At 43.4% G+C, this 19,696-nt stretch overlaps 1 protein-coding gene across 8 annotated transcripts in view; it reads left to right on the top strand.

The window, feature by feature from the left end:
• The first annotated feature begins 564 nt into the window (after positions 1 to 564).
• The window catches only part of caska (calcium/calmodulin-dependent serine protein kinase a), a 211,098-nt gene continuing 191,966 nt past the window's right edge, over positions 565 to 19,696 (top strand). For 5 of the 8 annotated variants that reach the window (XM_085766085.1, XM_085766082.1, XM_085766084.1 and 2 more), the window contains exon 1: positions 1,358 to 1,517. In XM_085766085.1, coding sequence (XP_085622211.1) covers positions 1,459 to 1,517 — 59 coding nt within the window. In that variant the 5' untranslated portion in view covers positions 1,358 to 1,458. Of the gene's footprint in view, positions 1,518 to 19,696 lie in introns of all 8 variants that reach the window. The other 3 variants (XM_085766078.1, XM_085766077.1, XM_085766086.1) reach the window with 1 other exon arrangement.

Raw genomic sequence — 19,696 nt, 5'->3', positions numbered from 1 at the left:
TCATTAAATAAAAGTATTCCTTTCAAATTTTAAAATAGTTTCATTTATGAAAGAATGCAATCAATAAACCAATAAATGAGTCAACCAAACAAGTCTGTAGCTACAGTGGTTTTCATACGGGCTAAGCTAACAGCGAAGGACAAGAAGAACAAATGGTTAAATAAATGTTATGCAATGTTATGTAAGAGATAAGAAAAAGACATTTACGGACAGACAGGTAACTTTAACCAGGTTAGTTTCGTTTACGGACACTTCATTCATAGCTACGCCTCCTCGTTTTCCGACCGGGAGCTCCGCCGCTTCAGGTCTGTCCATTGAAAAAGTCCCGACTAGGAAACTGGCTGTTCTGGAGCAGCCGTTATGGCGCCGCCGCTCCGCCATTTTGGCTCCGAGCCCTATAGCCCTCCACGGGGAACCCTGGGTAACGGCTTGGCGCCAAAATGGAGGACGGCGGAGCAGTTTCACCATAACCTCCGTTCGTTGAGTGTGTGTGTATGTGGGGGCGGAGCTTGTGTTTTTTTTTCCTTTCTGGAAGCTCCGCGGAGATAAACGTCCGGGCACGGCGGAAGAAAACACTCACCGACCGAGGAGGAGCGACCCTCGTGTGTGCGTGTGTGTGTGTGTGAGTGCATGCATCCCATTCCCATTCCTGTAAAGTGTTAAAACAAACCCCCCCGCTCTCCCTCATAGCAGCTCGGGATGTGAAGATCCGTGTTGTCAGCCCCCACCTGGCTGGAGCTGACCGACCGACCGACCGGTGTTGTAAGCCGAGCCTTGCCCGCCTGATGTCCACGGTCCACCGGCTCTACTCAGGCATTTCCTCCGCTCTGTAGCTCAGACTCACCGGAGGAGCAGCAGCAGCAGCAGCAGCAGCAGGAGGAGGAGGAGTAACAGCCTAGTTTACTATTATAATGTTTGCTTTTTTCTGAGCCGAGGCATAGAGACGAAGGGTACGGTGCTGGAAAGGAAAAGCTGCGTGTGTCTGTGCAGGGGAAAGAATAAGAAAGGCGGGGCAGCAGAACCGGTGGTGGTTGGACTGAGACTCTTCTCTTCTCCCCAAACTGGATTATTACTGAACTGAACTGTGGCTGTCTGTGCCGACTCACCCACGGCGACGCAGCGGTTTTTCTGGAGGTAAGGAGGAGGCAACAACTGACTGGGAGATTTGGAAACCTTTTTCTTGGGAGGAACTCTTTTTCTTTCTTTTTTTTAACCGACTAACCCCCCTTCGTTATTCCTGCCCCCAAAACGGTCAGCTGCCTGCCTGCCTGCCTGCCTGCCACCTCCAGGAGCAGCAGCAGCAGCAGCAGCAGCTCCGGGCCTTGGGGGCTTTCACCGCTCTCTGTCTGTGTGTTTTTATAAGGAGCCACCTTCGGGGTTTGGGACGCATATATTTTTATTTTTATTTTTTGGGGGGATAAATAATATTTCCCCCCCCCACGGAGCCGGGGTCGGACTATGGCGGACGACGACATCCTCTTTGAAGATGTGTACGAGCTCTGCGAGGTCATTGGCAAGTAAGTGCTGCGATTTATCTGCTTTTATTGCACTGTTTTTGTTCATTATTATTATTTTATTATGATTTTTTTTTTTTTTACGGTTCACATTGGAATCCTTTCCAATTAGCCAATAATCGCATGCACACACAAACACACAAACACACAAACACAAACACACACTCAGACGCGTTGCACATGCAAAGAAAGCGTGGTGGTATTTGTGTGGTCATCACAATTGACTGCAATAGTGACCTCAATCTCATTTATGCTCTCTTATAGGCCACCACACACACACATACAGACACACACATTCACACACTCCTTCTTTTCCCCATTATGTTAAATAGACACAGGCCTGTCCCATAACAATTAGACATTATTGCCCCTTTTTATGATCACAGTTGTTGCTCTTTCAGCATCAAAGATAAAGATCCATGTTGTTAATAATCATAATGATCTCCCATGTGTGTGTGTGTGTGTGTGTGTGTGTGTTACTGCTGTTGTGACACACACACTTACAGTACTTTATGGCAGCGATGATGATGATGATACCCTGGTGGTGGCATGCTTTTGACCTAGTGGCAGTTGGCAACTCTCTGCAGAGATTAAAGGGCAGGGCACACAGACACACACACAAACACACATGTACATACACGCACACACATGCACCCACACACACATACACCATAGTTGAGTCATGCGCACACACACACACACACACACACACACACACACGCTGCACATCTGGTCATCGTTATAGGTTTCATCCAGGCCACTTGGAAAAATATTCCCTCCAAGGCAAGCAGAACGGGTAGGAGTGGGACTGTTTTTGCAACCAGTTACCCCCCCCTACTACATACAGACACACACATACACACAGACACACACAGTACATGCACACACATAATGAGACATAGTGGACATATGATATAAAAGAAGAAAACAGAAGAAATATCCAGCATGCATTGCACTCTGTCCATGCACGACCTCTGTAAACTCCCTGCACAACATGACAGGTGAATTATTATATTATTGTGTTTGCTGCGATGACACATTACTCTCTTTCTTTTTGCTCATTCAGAGAGTCAGGGCGGTGACAGAGCCTCGGTTGGTATATCATTAACATTTATCCATGTAATTATTATAATGCATCTATCGCAAATTTGCAACCCGGTTAGTATTATTGTTGTGACATGACAGCCAGTGTGTGTGCGTGTGAAAAGGAGAGAGGTTGGGGCTGCTGCTGCTGCTGCTGCTCTCTGTTGCTGCTTTCTGTTTCTTTCTGCTGCTGCTGCTGTGATGACTAATAACCAGGAAGGGCCACTTAAAAACATGGCAGCAGTATCAGTATCAGTCCACCACACAGGGCAGAGTCACCCTTTATCTTGTTGCGTTTTGTCTTTTGTGTACCTGCAGAAACAGCAGCTCTGGGACTTTCCAGGAGGTGAATGTCGTGGGAGTCGCTCGCTCACTCAGTCGCTTGCTGCTCACTCAGTTTTTGTCTTTCTGTTTTGATAGGCGGGTGAGTGAGTGAGTGAGTGAGTGAGTGAGTGAGTGAGCAGGGCCGTTGTATAGGGGAGAAAGGTGATGATAACTCTAGGGGCCCAGCGCCCAGTGGAGCCCATAAAAAACCCCAGTAGTCTAATCTTTGTATGACTGATTTATTCTGCGTAAGACCCTGACTAATACTCATAGTACACTGTAAAAACTCAACATCTTTCCAAGAATATTTGTCTTATTTCTTGTCCAAATGTCTCATTTCTAGTCAAAACTAATCTCTTTCCACTTAAAATAAGACTCATCACCTAAAAATTAACTTGTTTTTAGATAATTTTCACTTAAATTCACAATAAATAGAAAAATCTGCCAGTGAAAGTAAGTTTCTTGTGCTTGTAATAAGGAAGAAAAACTTGCTCCACTATCAGATTTTTTCTACTTATTCCAAGTGAAAATATGCTTGAAAGAAGTAAAAAAATGTCTAAAAACAAGCTACTTTTAATATGATGTGCCTTATTTTTAAGTATAATGAGATTTGTTTTGACTAGAAATGACATTTTGACTAGAAATAAGACAAATATTCTTGCTAAGATACTTGAGTTTTTGCAGTGTAATGCTGCATTAGCATCAAAACAAAGAAGGCTAAATAAAAATACATACGTAGTCTAAGAAAAAAAAAAAGGAAAAGTTAGGGGGAGGGGCCCACTTTAGTATTCTTTAAGGGGGCCCAGAATTCCTAGCAACGGCCCTGTGAGTGAGTGAGTGAGCAGAGGGAATCTGTTTCTGCTTTGACCGACCGCATGAATAATAACCGGCCTGTGTCATCCAAAGTGCTGGTCCCCCCCCCCCCTCTTTTTGAATAAAGGCGTACTACAGTCCATGTGAATCAGCAGGCAGCAGCTTGGCCTTGACAGACACAAACAGCCAGTCAGTCAGCCAGTCATAGCGGGCCGACTGGTTGTGGGACTTCTGCTGGGTCTGTGTGTCACAGGGATGGTTGGCTGTTTGACAGGCTTGATAAGACCTGGCGTGTTTAGGCAAGCCTGAAAACGAAACGTGTGCTCCCTCCCGCTTTTTTTTTTTTTGGTTTGTTGGTTTTTTTATCATCCCACACACACAGTCACTCACAGTCAGTCACAAGAAATTTATTTTGTCTCTCACTCAAAACACACAAGCGTGGCGGCGGCGGCGGTGGACCCAGAGGAACCGTCGTCCTGCTCCGTCTGTCCTCCGTCGCCAAAGTAATAATGTAAAAATATGAAAATCACCATTTTTGAATAAGCGTTCAGCCAAGACAGCAGCAGGAGGAGGAGGAGGGGGGGGGGGGCGCTTTAAAGCCAAATGCACTGAGTCAGCCACACACACAAACACAGAAACACAGAAACACACACACTCTTGGCCTGAGATTTCTGAATCAGAGCTGTAAGACTCATTGTGTTCAACAGATTGTCTGTGATTTACAGTTTGCAGAAGGAGCGAGCGGCCTTTTATCAGTCGACCTGCTGTTCTCTCTCTCTCTCTCTGTGTGTGTGTGTGTGTGTGTGTGTGTGTGTGTGTGTGCGTGTGTGTGAGGAGCTGCTGCAGCCACAGCTTCTTTTAAAGACTCCGGTGGTGGGTTTTCACACTGAAGGAGACCAGTTTAACCAACTGACAACAACATTGCATAACTTTTTTTTAAATTTAAAGCCCCAGTGTGTAACTTATTTGGCTTTTTTTTAATCAAAAATCAAATATGTCTTTCATAAATCCGTATTTCACTGAAGGTGAATCACAGCCGCATACAAATGAAAGCTTTCTGGTTCCTTAGAATGAGTTGTTACAAGTCGTTACAAATACATAAGTGGGCGACGCACCGAACCGAGGCGGCCATGTTGCATCGCCATTTTTTACGTTGAGTGGCAGCGTGACCGTAGGTAACCACGGAAACTGAGCAGAGCTGTGGGCTCGGCCTGTTGAAACTGTCACCACTGTGTAGTGTGAGGAAGGACGGAGGCACTGGTGTTGCATTCAGGTGCAGTCAGGCAGACGGCCGTCGGCAAAAACCAACCGGATGTCATTTTACTCCACGAGAGAAAGACGGTAAAACAATACCACATCACCATGACAACATATTGCCACGCCTGGCGGACCACTTGTTTACATAGACGCTTGTTTATCCTGTTACATGCAGTGTCTGTTGTCTGTCTGACGTCTGCCCAATTTCATGTGAATGCAACATCAAGAATACGTGACGATATGCAACCGCACCGCTAGATGGGGGGAATTCCTACACATTATACACACACACACACACTGGATGTTGTTCTGCAGGGTTAGATCCACGTAGCTGCATCTATACAGGCCTGAATATCTACAGTATATGTATGTGTATGTATGTATATAGGTCACCAGGAACTGTGCTTAGATAGCAGAGCAGCGTGTTGATCACATCACAGGATTTTGTTGGATTTGTGTCGGTCCCTATGGGAAACACAAACCAACCAGCCGTATTTGTGTATCACTTGACGACGCACAGACAGGATTTAGCTTCTGTGCTTTTATTTTTAGAGCAGCAGCAGCGGCAGTGGTGGCGGCTGCCGCGGCTACGGCCAAAAGCCCGTCTTGTCACCCACATGTGACTGTGTTATGTATGTGTGTGTGTACATCTGTCAGATTGATCCCGCCCGTTTGCACTACTGCGACGTCCCCGAGGCAGGAAAACAAAGAGGACGGAAGTGAAGAAGAGAGGTTAGCAGCTAGAAGAATGAGGATGAGAATGAGGATGAGGATGGGGATGGGAGGGATGTTGTTGCCCCGGCGATGGGATGAGTGAGGGACTGAGAGGTCAGGGGCAGTGGAGGGAAGCAGTCCATTAGTTACACTCACATTAAGAGACATCCTCTGCCCGCGGGCGTCCATCTTTTCTAGTGCATCCTTGGAAAAAAAGAAAAGTTGTGCATGTCGTCGTCATTGTCGGCCTGTGTCTCTTTTTTAAATTTTTTTTACAGTAGGACGACGACGTAACGCTGCTTTGTGTTTTAAATAAAAAAAGAGGAAGACGAGAGAGAGGAGAAACAAGCCCAGAGGTCGCCGTCGTTGTCTGTGCAGCAGCAGCAGGCCAGACACTAGGGCTGGGACGATACGCTTTTCTCCTGATTCGATTCTTCTACGATTTTTTTGGATGGCGATTCGATTTAAATTGCGATTCTACGATATTGCCGATTCTCTCGATTTTTAGTCTTTAGCATTTTTAACATTTATCCGCACACAAATACTGTAGAAGCCTATAAATGAATATACTCCATTATAAAGTGAACTTAAACCCTTTTCAAAACCTGGACTCTCTGTATGTAAAAAAGGCGAACAAATGCACATTGCACAATATGAAAAAAAAAAAATCGTCAAAAAAGATATCGCGATATTTATGTGAATCGATTTTTTTCTCCCACCCCTACCAGATACCCTGTTGTTGTGTGTGTTGATCCATTATGGTTTACGTTTTGTTGCCAGGCGACCTCTAGTGGTCGTAGTGAGTACCGACGGGAGAAGCTAACGGCTAAAGCGCGTGACGACGTAGAATAAAAGAGACGTCGGGAGGAGACAAGACACAGGAAGATGACGCAGAGAGACGAGAGCGGACTTCGGTTACCACTGGAAACCATTGTGTTGTTGTTTCTGTAACCATGGCAACAGAGATGGTCTAATGTGGCGGAAGTACTTTTTCTTTTCTTTTCTTTTTTTTTAAAACTCAAATCGGTATCTTTTCCTAAATAACTATAACCAAAGTCATGACCGTTATTGTCGGTAGTGCACATCTTTCCTTCCGTATAGATACATGTTTATAATGGTAACCGTGGCAACCAGTGTTTGGTACGCATGCTAGCTAGGTAGCTATGTAGTGGAGCTATTGCAGGGTCGGTGTCGTAACAGTTGTCAGTGTTTTTGTGTGCGGTTGTTGCATAATTTGTTTTTAATCTGCCGTCACTTCAGTGCATAAGAGGATGAACCCAAAGTTGTGACGTCATCATGATTCAGCCATCTCTTCTGTTAAAGGTCCAGTGTGTAATTATTAACAAGGTTTATTGGCTACTACCTTTAAAGAGACCCCGAGGAGTTTGCTTTCACCGGTCCAAGAATTTCACTGTGCACGCACGCAGAGGCTCATGGGAAATGTAGTGTGAAAGTGAAAAAAACTCCACGTAGTCCCTTTTTAATGGAGCTGAAAACTGGGAGTTAAATATTTAGACTGGCTGTGGATATTTATTGTCCTATAACATAACATCACACGGCCGTAGAGCCGAGCTGCTCCGCTGTGAATAAAATAAATTAGCTTTCATTTGCATACCTCGTGCCCTCGGAGGACACTGGGGGGGCGGGGGGGGGCTGAATGTCATTACAACTCTCGGCCCTGAGGATGTTAGTGTGTGTGTGTGTGTGTGTGTGTCAGCGCCTGTGTCCGTGTGGTCGTCACGGCGCTGCAGCTCCGTCTCCAGAGAGCGTGCGTCCCGTTCACCTCCACGGACCGAGGTGACATCATCAGCCGGTCGTCTTTCTCCCATGGTGCAACACTCTGCGTTAGTTAATTGTGTGTTTTTTTTTGTATTCATACACACACACACACACCCGTCCTTGATTAAGTGTGTGAAACAGTGACCTACATCAGGCCGGGGCTCAGACTTCGGCCCTGGGGCTTGTTGTGTTGTGTTGTGTTGTGTTGTGTTGTGTTAATGGTGATAAGCAGCAGCAGGAGGAGTGGGCTGCTGCATTAGAGAGAGGTAGTCGACTAATACCACCACCACGCCGCTGCTGCCACAACGACGGGTGGACGTAGCCGTGGGCTGTGGGTCAGTAGGTTAAACACTGTGTTGTTTACATTGTGAGACATCAGTGTGTTTTAAGAGGCAGGCTGCCCAGCACCGGCCGGACTTAATGGCTGCAGAGACTCCTCGCTCCTCGCTCCTTGCTCCTACGCCGGGCCGCAATTTCAATGACATTTTCTGTGCTGTGCGTTGTGCATGGAAAACACATGGAAAATGAGAAAAAAAGAGTCAAATGTCCTGGAAAAGCTTGAGTTGCCCTGAAAAATTGATGATTTATCGCAGCTACCAGAGCTCTATTTGACTTTTTCAGACCCTTCTAAGGAGTTCGTTTCCAAAAAAAACAAAACATGTCTGTGCTGTTCTATGATAAATTCGTCATGATTTCTAAGCATTTAAAAGATTATTTCATAAGTTAGAGCCGTAGACTGCACATCTTTAAATCAGATTTCTGAGAGAGAGAATGAGAGAGAGGAATAAACATAGAAACAAACTGATTAAATTTACAAAATAAGGTACCATTGTCAAAAAGAACATATCAACATGTAGCCTGAACTGTACAGAATACATACAACCAATACATGAATAAGGAAAATGATAAAGTAAACAAGTAAATTAAATAAAAATGTTAAAAAAACAACAATGAAAAAATAAAATATATAAAATTTGAATAAATAAATAAGTGTTATATGCTGTGCTAAGAGTATTAAAGATTTCAGACCAAAATGTGGCAAGCCTGGGACAAAACCAAAACATATGGGACTGGTCGGCTGGAGATGGTTTGCACCTATTACATGAATCAAGAGAGGAGATGTCTGGACTGTTCCTCCTCCTCTCTAACTAACTAGGAACTCTTTAGCTGCGTCCATCCCCTAATAATAATGATAATAAATCCACTTTAATTGGACGGCTCTGCAGCAGTTAACGGAACAACATCCAATTAAGAAAGAAAGTGCGAGTTTTTTTTTGAAGGCACGATGCGTCAACAAACACTGCAGCCGCTGTGACTGAATGAGGTCCGTGGCCTGAGGGGAATTCTCACACACACACATGGTTTTCTTCTCACCAGGGTGCATTGTGTGTGTGTGTGTGTGTGTGTGTGTTTGTGTGTGTGTGTGTGTGTTTGTTATATGATCGTAGCCGCTCTGCTGGGATTTGGAGGGGAAACTCTGCTGAGAGGCTGGTTTACGGCACGCACAATTACACATAGATGATATAGCAGAGAGATCTCACACTCACTCAACCACTAAAATATTTATTCATCCTCATCAAGCTAAGAAAAGAAAAGAAAAAACACACAAAAAAACACACAAAAACACACACACACACACACACACACACCACCCCTACCTAGCCTGCAGACCCCAGCAGCAGCAGCAGCAGCAGCAGCAGCAGCAGCAGCAGCAGCAGCAGGAAGACGAGTTGAGTCTTGTTGTTGTTGAGATCCTTTACAGGAACAAGCTGTGTTCAGGTCACACAGCAGCTGCCTGTGTTTGGAGCAGGGATGTCACCATTACTTGTTTTCACAAAAATAAATGCCACAATTAAAGGGATAGTTCACCCAAAATTGAAGTTTCAGAGTCCTCCGTGGCTTCTCTGAGTTACAGGGGGTCTCGGCGTAGCAGTGCATGTCCATATAACGGTTGCAAATGGATACCAACTGTCTTCGTAACAAAAAGACACACCAAAAAACATCCAAATACCTCCATGCTGCTCGTATGTAGGCTAATGTCCGTCTTGTATTGAAGCCCCGACATCAGAAATTGTCCCGAAAAAAATTAAATAAGTCTATATTTCAAGCTTGTTTTTTCAAGCTACAAAACTACGTAGTTCGTCCAAATTTGACGAACCGGGAAGAGGAGCTTCGAGAAGCTTCCGCTATAAAACAAGCTTGAAATATAGACTTATTTAATTTTTTCCGGGACAATTTTGCAATTGGGGGTTATATGGACATGCACTGCTACGCCGAGACCCCCTGTAACTCACAGGGATGCAAACAGCGCGCCGAAAAGCGAAACTCGCTTTTTTCATGACCAATTAGGTGACTTGTGTGAATCGTTCAGATCCGAAGAGTTTTTGTTTTTGGGAGGGGGGGGTCTCAGCGTCTCAGTGTCTCAGCTGGTGTCAGTAAAATGTTTTTCTAACAGGCTGACAGTGACAATCACGTGAAACTGAGGCAAACTCATTCATGGTCTCTGATTATACTGATAACAGCCGACCTCCAATGTAGACGCGCGACATGCACGCTCATAAAGCGGCGCGTATCCGCGTGCAGTCGGTGCGACGGCGACGCCGTTTTTCCCCCCCGTGCATGTCCGTGGAGCTGTGCGCCGCGGACATGCACGGTTCCCTACGTTGCTGTGTCAGGCAGGTGTTTCCACGGAGCTCTGCCCCGTTTCAGAGGTGAAGGAAGCCCTGAGTGGAAAGACGTCGCCTCCGTGATGTAGAATGTGTTCAATTAAAGTGAAACTAACACATTATATAGGCCTATATGTCCATTATACACTGAATGAAACATCCCATGTCTTTATTTATTCAGTTTATTTTAATAGTAATAATTATGACTAACATTCAGTGAAGACCTAAAATTCAGTATCTCCAAAATTGAAATATTGTAAAGGATCTTTTTTTAAAAAGCATTTTTAATGTAGAAATGTTGGCCTTCTGAAAACTATGTCTATAATCAATCAATCAATACTTGGTTGGGGGGCTGAACTACTGGAACTTGACTTTTCCATGATATTGTAATGTAATCATTTGTTAATGGTGAGCACCCGCCCCCCCCCCCCCCCCCCCCCACGCCAGACAATTCCTCTCTTTTTTGGTCCTGACCCGTTTGCATCCCTGAACTCAGAGAAGCCACAGAGGACTCTGAAACTTCTCCCAGCCCTTAGTCCACATGAGGGGGAGTATAGATAATGAGTGCAATTTCAATTTTGGGTGAACTATCCCTTTAAACGCCACAATTAATTGATCGTAGATCCCTAAATACCGCCACTTTCTGAAAAAAGATTAGGTCAGAACCAAAGTAAAGGAAGATGCACAGATACTCCATCTATCTAACGTAACTCTGAATTGGTAGGAATTTAACCCTCCTGTCGTCCTTCTGGGTCAAATTGACCCAATCTGTTCCCTTCCTCCATCCTTGCTTCTTTCCTTCCTTTCTCCCTCCCTTCTTTCCACAATTCTTTTTCCTTTCCTTCTTTCCTTCCCTCTCTTCGTCCTTACTTCTTCTTCCTTCCTCTTTTGATCCAATTGACCTGATCTGTTCCCTATCCCTCCATCTTTCTTTACTTCCCCTTTCCCTTCTTCCTTCCTTCCTTCCTTCCTTCCTTCCTTCTTCTTCCTTCCTTCCTTCCTTCCTTTGTTCTTCTTCCTTCCTTGAACAAATCTGTTCCCTCCCTCCATCCTTCTTTCCTTCTTTCCTTCCTTCCTCATCCTTCCTTGAACGAATCTGTTCCCTCCCTCCATCTTTCTTTCCTTCCCTTTTCCCTTCCTTTTTTCCACAATCTTCCTTCCTTCCTTCCTTCCCTTCGCCCTTACTTCTTCCTTTTTGACCCAATTGACCCAATCTGTTCCCTCCCTCCTTGTATCTTTCCTTCCTTTTTCCCCTTCCTTCTCTCCTCCCACCTTTCCCTTTGTCCTTCCTTCCTTACTTCCTTACTTCTTTCCCTTTGTCCTTCTTCCTTCCATCCTTTCTTCCTTGACCCAGGAGGACAACAGGAGGGTTAAATGTTAGAGTGTCATTTGTAATAATAAAAAATAAAGATTAAAATAAACTTGAACATTCGGTATAGGTGACAATTAATGACTTAAATATTTCAAACACTTGGTCCTATATTAAGAGATTAGTAACGTAATTATATTTTGACTATATTTGAGGAATAATGTGTAGAGCAATTTAAGTCTTGCAGTGAAAAAAAGATTCCTTCATAATAACATCCCTCTGTCCATTATGAAGCTCAAACTCATACACATAACTACAAAAAAAAAAGACTTAAAAACTTCCAAACAAACGTGTTATCAAATGTTTTACAGTATAAGACCCCAGATTTGTCCATGCAGTTGACAAAAATAATGCGTTATATTATTATTTTCACAAACATATTCAAAGAATCATTAGGGTTTTAGCTTGGCAATGAATGAATCAGAGAGAAGAGCCAGGAATCAAACCCTCAGCCTCCAATGTTAGAAAATAAAATATAGGGAAAGGAAAAAAATGACAGTAGCATCATTTCTGTGATATTTTTGGCTGCTTTCTTTTTGATCCCGCTGATTTAATCACATAGTTGTTGTCCAAAACAAACCAAAAGTAGATGTTAGCTACTCTCAAAGTCACTTTACAGTTGAATTTCTCGATGATGAAGATAGTATGTGAAGCGACGGTCGTGTGGTGCAGTGGTTTAGCCGTTTGATTACGAGAAAGAAGCCATATTGTCAGATATCTGAGCCGTGATGTGTGTGGGTTTTTATCCTCCACGCTGAAACAATATGTGCAGCTCTCACACACACAGTCACACACACGGACGCTGCTGGTTCCTTTTAAGCCAAATATAGACGTGTTGTTTGTGTTTATACCTGCTGAGGTAGTTGTTGTGTTGTTGTGTTGCTGTGTTGTGTTGTGTAGACGGAGCTGTTACCTGGCTGGTACCATGGACCGATTTCTTCCAGTTATCCACGCAACAGCCGGGGAAATGAAAAACTCACGCCTTGTTTGACTAAAAGTAATTGCCTTAGGTTTTTAGTCTAAAAAAATCCAACTTAAAGAGGAACTCTGCAGGATTTTCACCTTAATTAAAGGGATAGTTCACTCAAAATTCAAATTTCATTAGCTACTCCCCCTCATGTGGACTAAGGGCTGGGAGAAGTTTCAGAGTCCTCCGTGGCTTCTCTGAGTTACAGGGGGTCTCGGCGTAGCAGTGCATGTCCATATAACGGTTGCAAATGGATACCAACTGTCTTCGTAACAAAAAGACACACCAAAAAACATCCAAATACCTCCATGCTGCCCGTAAGTAATGTCCGTCTTGTATTGAAGCCCAGAAATGCGAAATTGTCCCAAAAAAAATTAAATAAGTCTATATTTCAAGCTTGTTTGCAGCGGAAGCTCCTCTTCCTGGTCCGTCCAAATCTCGCGAGATTTGCGGCGTCAGTGCGATTACTGATAAATATTTTTATAGAAAAAAGTGATAAAAATTCTCAAAAAAAATAAAAAAAGTTTTTAAAAAGATTCTAGAAATAAAGTGGTAAAAATTTCTCAAAAAAAGTTTAAAGAAAAATTTTGAAAAAGTGGTAAAACTTCCAAAAAAAATTTCTCAAAACCCAAAAAAAATCTACATCTACATACAGGCTTCCTTCACCTTTGAATGGGCTCTGAGAAAATCGCTTTGTTACTTTTGTCCCATGTTACGTTCTTCTCTCTCTCTCTTTTTTTTTTTACATTTTGAAAAGATACAGAATATATTTAGGCGATATTGTACATTGAATTCATATATTATGTTATTTATTCATGAATGAAATCTCCCGGCTCTGCCTATTGTTTCTGTTGTGAATATCCTGCGATTGGACACGGGTGACATTTTATAATGTGATGACGTAGCGACTACTAGCCGTCCCTATAGGGGCTCAAAGGAATTGCAGTTTCCATCGGCCACTGGTGGGTGTGTGTGTGTGTTTTTTGTTTTGTTTTACACGCTAAACTCTTTTTTTTTACCCACCATTGGCGCTTGGCAGGTGTTAATTTTACGTCCTGGCTGAGGCTCATCATCACAGATCGCTTCCCCGCCGACTCGTCCCTCTGGTATGGCTGGAATGTGTTTAGCGTTTTAAGTTTTCTCCCACATCTGGACCGCTGGAGCTCGTTGCAGCAGCAGCAGCAGCCTGAGCTCACCGTCTACAGGCGCTCGCCTCGCTTACTTCATCTATTTGGCTGCGAAAAACCGGAGATCCTTCATAAATTTTTATAGGAAAGAGTTTTATCATCTTCAGGTCTCACATCCAGGCAGTGGCTCTAACTCCGGTGAGTCCCTCTGGTTATTTATAGGTGTAGTTCTGCAGCTATTTGACATAATTTTATCTCTGTTTTATTCATATATTGTGTCTGTTTTTTCCATCGAAGTCACTATAACTGAAATGATTCTGAAAACCTCATAATTAAAAGGATAGTTCAACATTTTGGCAAATTTTTTGGCCCATTGCCATAATCCCTATAGTCACAGCAGTAGGTTCGTTACCTTTAATTGTCGGTGCAAGCTATTTTTAGAACGGCGGAGCAGAGCCGTGAGCTGCTCAGAGCTACGCTACGGAGGCTCATTATGGGATTTCTTGGTTTCCCTCATCATCAAACTCATCAAATACACAATCCAACAACTCCACAACGCTCTGGTGGACAAGTTGTGAGCTGCACATTCACCACGCTATGAGATAATAACACAACGTTACCACACAGAGTTGTTTTAGAGGGAAATTCATGCAAAACGGCTGATGCACGTTGCCTTCAGGGACAGTTTTTCATCAAGCAGTCTCTGCATTTCCCTCTAAAACGACTCTGTCTGGTAACGTTGTGTTATTATCTCATAGCGTGGTGAATGTGCAGCTCACAACTTGTCCACCAGAGCGTTGTGGAGTTGTTGGATTGTGTATTTGATGAGTTTGATGAGGGAAACCAAGAAATCCCATAATGAGCCTCCATAGCGTAGCTCTGAGCAGCTCACAGCTCTGCTCCGCCGTTCTAAAAACAGCTTGCACCGACAATTAAAGGTAACAAACCTACTGCCATGACTAAAAGGATTATGGCAATGGGCCAATTTGCCATAATGTTAAACTATCACTTTAACTCAATTGGAAATAGTTGTATTGACACAACACTCTGAGGATTATTTGGACAAGAAGTCCTAAAACCGTCCAGTGTAAAGCCAGTCTGTCTTTACCCAGTAATTTCAGGATCAGTTGTGTTTGTTTAGTCAATGAAACACCGGCAGAATAAACAGAAAAATGACAAAATCTAAATAAATAGTGTCATAAAAATAAAAATAAATATAAAAAGCTTAGAAAGTCACTGTGTTTGGGAGTGATGAATCATCTGGGACAGCGAGCAGGAAGCTGTTGGGTTTCCACTTTTCCAGTCCGTCTCAGGTCTTCAGATGTTGGTCCAGCTGCTGGTGGCGTGTTTACAGCACCGAGACCCAGCAGGCCTGTTCACCACTGTGTGTGTGTGTGTCTGTGTGTGTGTGTGTGTGTGTGTGTGTGTGTGTGTGTCTGTGTGTGTATATATGCAGTATATGTGAGCACATGTGTCAGGGCTGTGAGTCAGAGTTAGCAGTCGCAGCAGCAGGCTCCCCGCTAACTAACAAGGTGATACAATACCTTCTATTAATGCATTATTAATGAGTTTATCTCCCGCTGTGATGTCATGTGTGTAATTAGTTTTAACGGTGCAGAGAGGAGGAGGAAGTGGAGGAGGAGGAGGAGGAGAGGTCACCCGCAGCATCATAAAAAGTTCACCAGCTCTTCGTTCGTCGCAGTCGAAGTCTTTTATGGATAAAATATGATATCATCATCATCATCATCGTTGCAAAAAACAAGAATCGAAGCTCTGTTTTTAGCGACTGGTGGTTTTTTTGGTTTGTCAAAAAGAGTCGTGGAGCGGATTAAGTTGCCAAAAAAGTTGCTGATGCAGCCAGTCACGTTTAAAGGGATAGTTCACCCAAAATTTGAAATTTCACTCATTATCTACTCACCCTCATGTGGACTAATAAGGGCTGGGAGAAGTTTCAGAGTCCTCCGTGGCTTCTCTGAGTTACAGGGGGTCTCGGCGTAGCAGTGCATGTCCATTATTATAACGGTTGCAAATGGATACCAACTGTCTTCGTAACAAAAAGACACACCAAAAAACATCCAAATACCTCCATGCTGCTCGTATGTAATGTCTGTCTTGTATTGAAGCCCCGAAATGCAAAATTGTCCTGAAAAAAATTAAATAAGTTAAGCTTGAAATATAGACTTATTCAATTTTTTTCGGGACAATTTCGCATTTCGGGGCTTCAATACAAGACAGACATTACATATGAGCAGCATGGAGGTATTTGGATGTTTTTTGGTGTGTCTTTTTGTTACGAAGACAGTTGGTATCCATTTGCAACCGTCATATGGACATGCACTGCTACGCCGAGACCCCCTGTAACTCAGAGAAGCCACGGAGGACTCTGAAACTTCTCCCATCCCTTAGTCCACATGAGGGGGAGTAGATAATAATGAGTGAAATTTCAATTTTGGGTGAACTATCCCTTTTAAGCGCTATTTTTTACTCTCTCTCTCTCTCTCTGCTGTTTCCTCGCTGTTCGCTGCACTGGAGCTCTCTGAATCCGAACTGATTTCCATGCCGCATGCCAAAGCACACACACTGTCACCTGGGTTACAGCTGAGGCCGCTCGGAAAAAAAAACAACCAACCAACAGCTGCCATGTAACACGTCGGGAAAAGACATTTCCTACCCCCCTGTTTTTAGGAAAAAAAAACGAAAAAAGAGAAAAGACTTGTGGTAGTTTTACAGCAGCAAGTCGTCAGACGAGTTAGATGAGAGGCGACTGTGTTCGTAGCGATTGGATGGATGCGTTTGTTCCCAGTCACATTCGTTCAGTCCTGGAAGAAAAGGGAAAAAGAAAAGAGAAAGGTTAGAGTTACAAGTTTTTAAGTAGGAACCCCACTCTGAGCTGAAGATGGTTTACAGATGTCGAGAGGCTTTTCTTCTGTTTTCACTGCGCTGAAGCGTCAGTTGTGGTTTGTTCTATTCTGCTGCATGTTTTGTGTTAAGAAGTACAAGAAAAAGAAGAAGAACCCACCCCAGTTTCATGTTGAATGTAAAAAAAAAAAATAGGCAAGAGGTTGCAATACTATACTAATACTTCAGTGACTCGGTATCGGAAAAGTTAGCATGTTAGCTTCAGTAGAACGCAATAAGTGGTAGAAATTTAACAAAACAAGAATAAACACAAAGCTTTATTTGAAGTTTGGTTCCATAATTAAACATATTTGTGGTTTTAAGATCTGAAAACCATCGCAGTGTTAGTTTTCCATCTCCTCCTCTCTCTCTTAGCTTCTCTCTGGAGCTCCAGTAACAACAGGTCGCTGTCAGCCAATCAGAAGAGAGGAGGAGGCTCTGAGTCTCTCTTCTGATTGGGCCACCCAGAAAACAAGTCACCCAATGAAAAACTAGAGCAGATTTCAGAATAAAACACTCAGAGAAACCACAAATCCTGCAAGTTGTTGTTGGATGGATGGTGGGTCCAGGTGGTGAGGGGGCGGGGCTTAGTTGTGACATCACAAAGCGACAGGAAGTCCTGACGGCTGGTTTTAAGGCTCAGTTTCTGAATACAGGCTGTGTGCATTTCTCTGTGGACTGAGGCTTTGATACTTTCACAGTATTAATATAGAACCTAGAGCTGCTTTATAATCACACTACACATGGACATCTACCTTTATACTGTATGGAGCTTTAACACAAACATCTACCTTTATACTGTATGGAGCTTTAACACAAACATCTACCTTTATACTGTATGGAGCTTTAACACAAACATCTACCTTTATACTGTATGGAGCTTTAACACAAACATCTACCTACTGTATGGAGCTTTAATACAAACATCTACCTTTATACTGTATGGAGCTTTAACACAAACATCTACCTTTATACTGTATGGAGCTTTAAAGGGATAGTTCAACATTTTGGCAAATTGGCCCATTGCCATAATTGCTATAGTCATAGCAGTAGGTTCGTTACCTTTAATTGTAGGTGTAAGCTATTTTTAGTACAGCGGAGCGCAGCAGCTGGCTGCTCAGAGCTACGCTATGGAGGCTAACGGAATTTCTTGGTTTCCCTCATTAAACTCATCAAATACAAAATCCCAAAACTCCACAGCGCTTTAGTAGACAAGTTGTGAGCTGCACAACCACCACGCTATGAGATAATGACGGAACGATACGAAACGGAGCCGGTAAATTCATACAAAACCGCTGATGCGCGTTGCGTTCAGGGACAGTTTTTCAGCAAGCAGTCTCCGTATTTACCCTGTATTTACCTCGAAAACGGCTCCGTTTCGTATCGTTCCGTCATTATCTCATAGCGTGGTGGTTGTGCAGGTCACAACTTGTCTACAAAAGCGCTGTGGAGTTTTGGGATGTTGAATTTGATGAGTTTAATGAGGGAAACCAAGAAATTCCGTTAGCCTCCATAGCGTAGCTCTGAGCAGCCAGCTGCTGCGCTCCGCCGTACTGAAAATAGCTTACACCTACAATTAAAGGTAATGAACCTACTGCTATGACTATAGCGATTATGGCAATGGGCCAATTTGCCAAAATGTTGAACTATCCCTTTAACACAAACATCTACCTTTATACTGTATGGAGCTTTAACACAAACATCTACCTTTATACTGTATGGAGCTTTAACACAAACATCTACCTTTATACTGTATGGAGCTTTAACACAAACATCTACCTTTATACTGTATGGAGCTTTAATACAAACATCTACCTTTATACTGTATGGAGCTTTAACACAAACATCTACCTTTATACTGTATGGAGCTTTAATACAAACATCTACCTTTATACTGTGTGGGATCTTCTCTTCTCTTGTTGTTGGAGACTCTTTGACTCTTTGGAGGAATGAGGTTTGATGTTGTGCTAAAAACAGCTGTTAATACTAAACGTTGGCTGCTATGTAGCAATACCACCAACACTTCTCAGAAGAAATTTAAATTTTACAAGTGTGGTAAAACATCTGGAGCTACAACACACGCTCTGTAATGTGGCGAGCGCTGCAAGTCTGGTCTCATTCTCAGATCTGCTCGGCCGCTTCAGAAGAGATCGGTGCCGTCTCTTCCTTCAGTAAACGACTGTGTGTCACCGCTGAACTGTTGTTGCTGTTGGAGTCACTGCACAGTTTTCTATTGATTATTTATGCGAGATGCAGGATTTGTCCTTCTGGGTCAAATGGACCCAATCTGTTCCCTTCCTCCATCCTTCCTTCTTTCCTTCCTTCCTTCCCTTCGTCCTTACTTCTTCTTCCTTCCTCTTTTGATCCAATTGACCTGATCTGTTCCCTATCCCTCCATCTTTCTTTCCTTCCTTCTTTCCCTTCTTCCTTCCTTCTTCTTCCTTCCTTGAACGAATCTGTTCCCTATCCCTCCATCTTTCTTTCCTTCCTTTTTCCCTTCCTTCTTTCATCCCATTGTTCCCTTTATCCTTCCTTCCTTCTTTCCCTTCATACTTCCTGCCTTCCTTCCTCCTTTTTCCCTTTGTCCTTCCTTTCATCTATCTCTTCGTCCTTCCTAACTTCCTTCCTTCCTTCTGTCCCTTTTCCCTTCCTTCTTCCTTCCTTCTTCTTCCTTCCTTGAACGAATCTGTTCCCTCCCTCCCTCCATCTTTCTTTCCTTCCTTTTCCCCTTCCTTCTTTCCACAATCCTTCTTCCTTCCTTCCTTCCTTCCTTCCTTCCTTCCTTCCTTCCTTCCTTCCTTCCCTTCGTCTTTACTTCTTCCTTCCTTTTTCCTTTTTCTTTCCTTCTTTCCTTCCTCCCCTTCTTCCTCCCTTCTTCTTCCTTCCTTGAACGAATCTGTTCCCTCCCTCCATCTTTCTTTCCTTCCTTTTCCCCTTCCTTCTTTCCACAATCCTTCCTTCCTTCCTTCCCTTCGTCTTTACTTCTTCCTTCCTTTTTGACCCAATTGACCCAATCTGTTCCCCCCTCCTTGTATCTTTCCTTCCTTTTTCCCTTTTTCTTTCCTTCCTTCCCTTCTTCTTCCTTCCTTGAACGAATCTGTTCCCTCTCTCCATCTTTCTTTCCTTCCTTTTTTCCCTTCCTTCTTTCCGCAATCCTTCCTTCCTTCCTTACTTCTTCCTTCCTT

Source organism: Trachurus japonicus, chromosome 21 (genome assembly GCF_045865225.1).
Source record: "Trachurus japonicus isolate A0001 chromosome 21, Traja_1.0".
Classification (NCBI taxonomy): Eukaryota; Metazoa; Chordata; class Actinopteri; order Carangiformes; family Carangidae; genus Trachurus; species Trachurus japonicus.
Note: the sequence above shows the minus strand (reverse complement) of the source record. Positions and strands in the feature narration are given on the sequence as shown.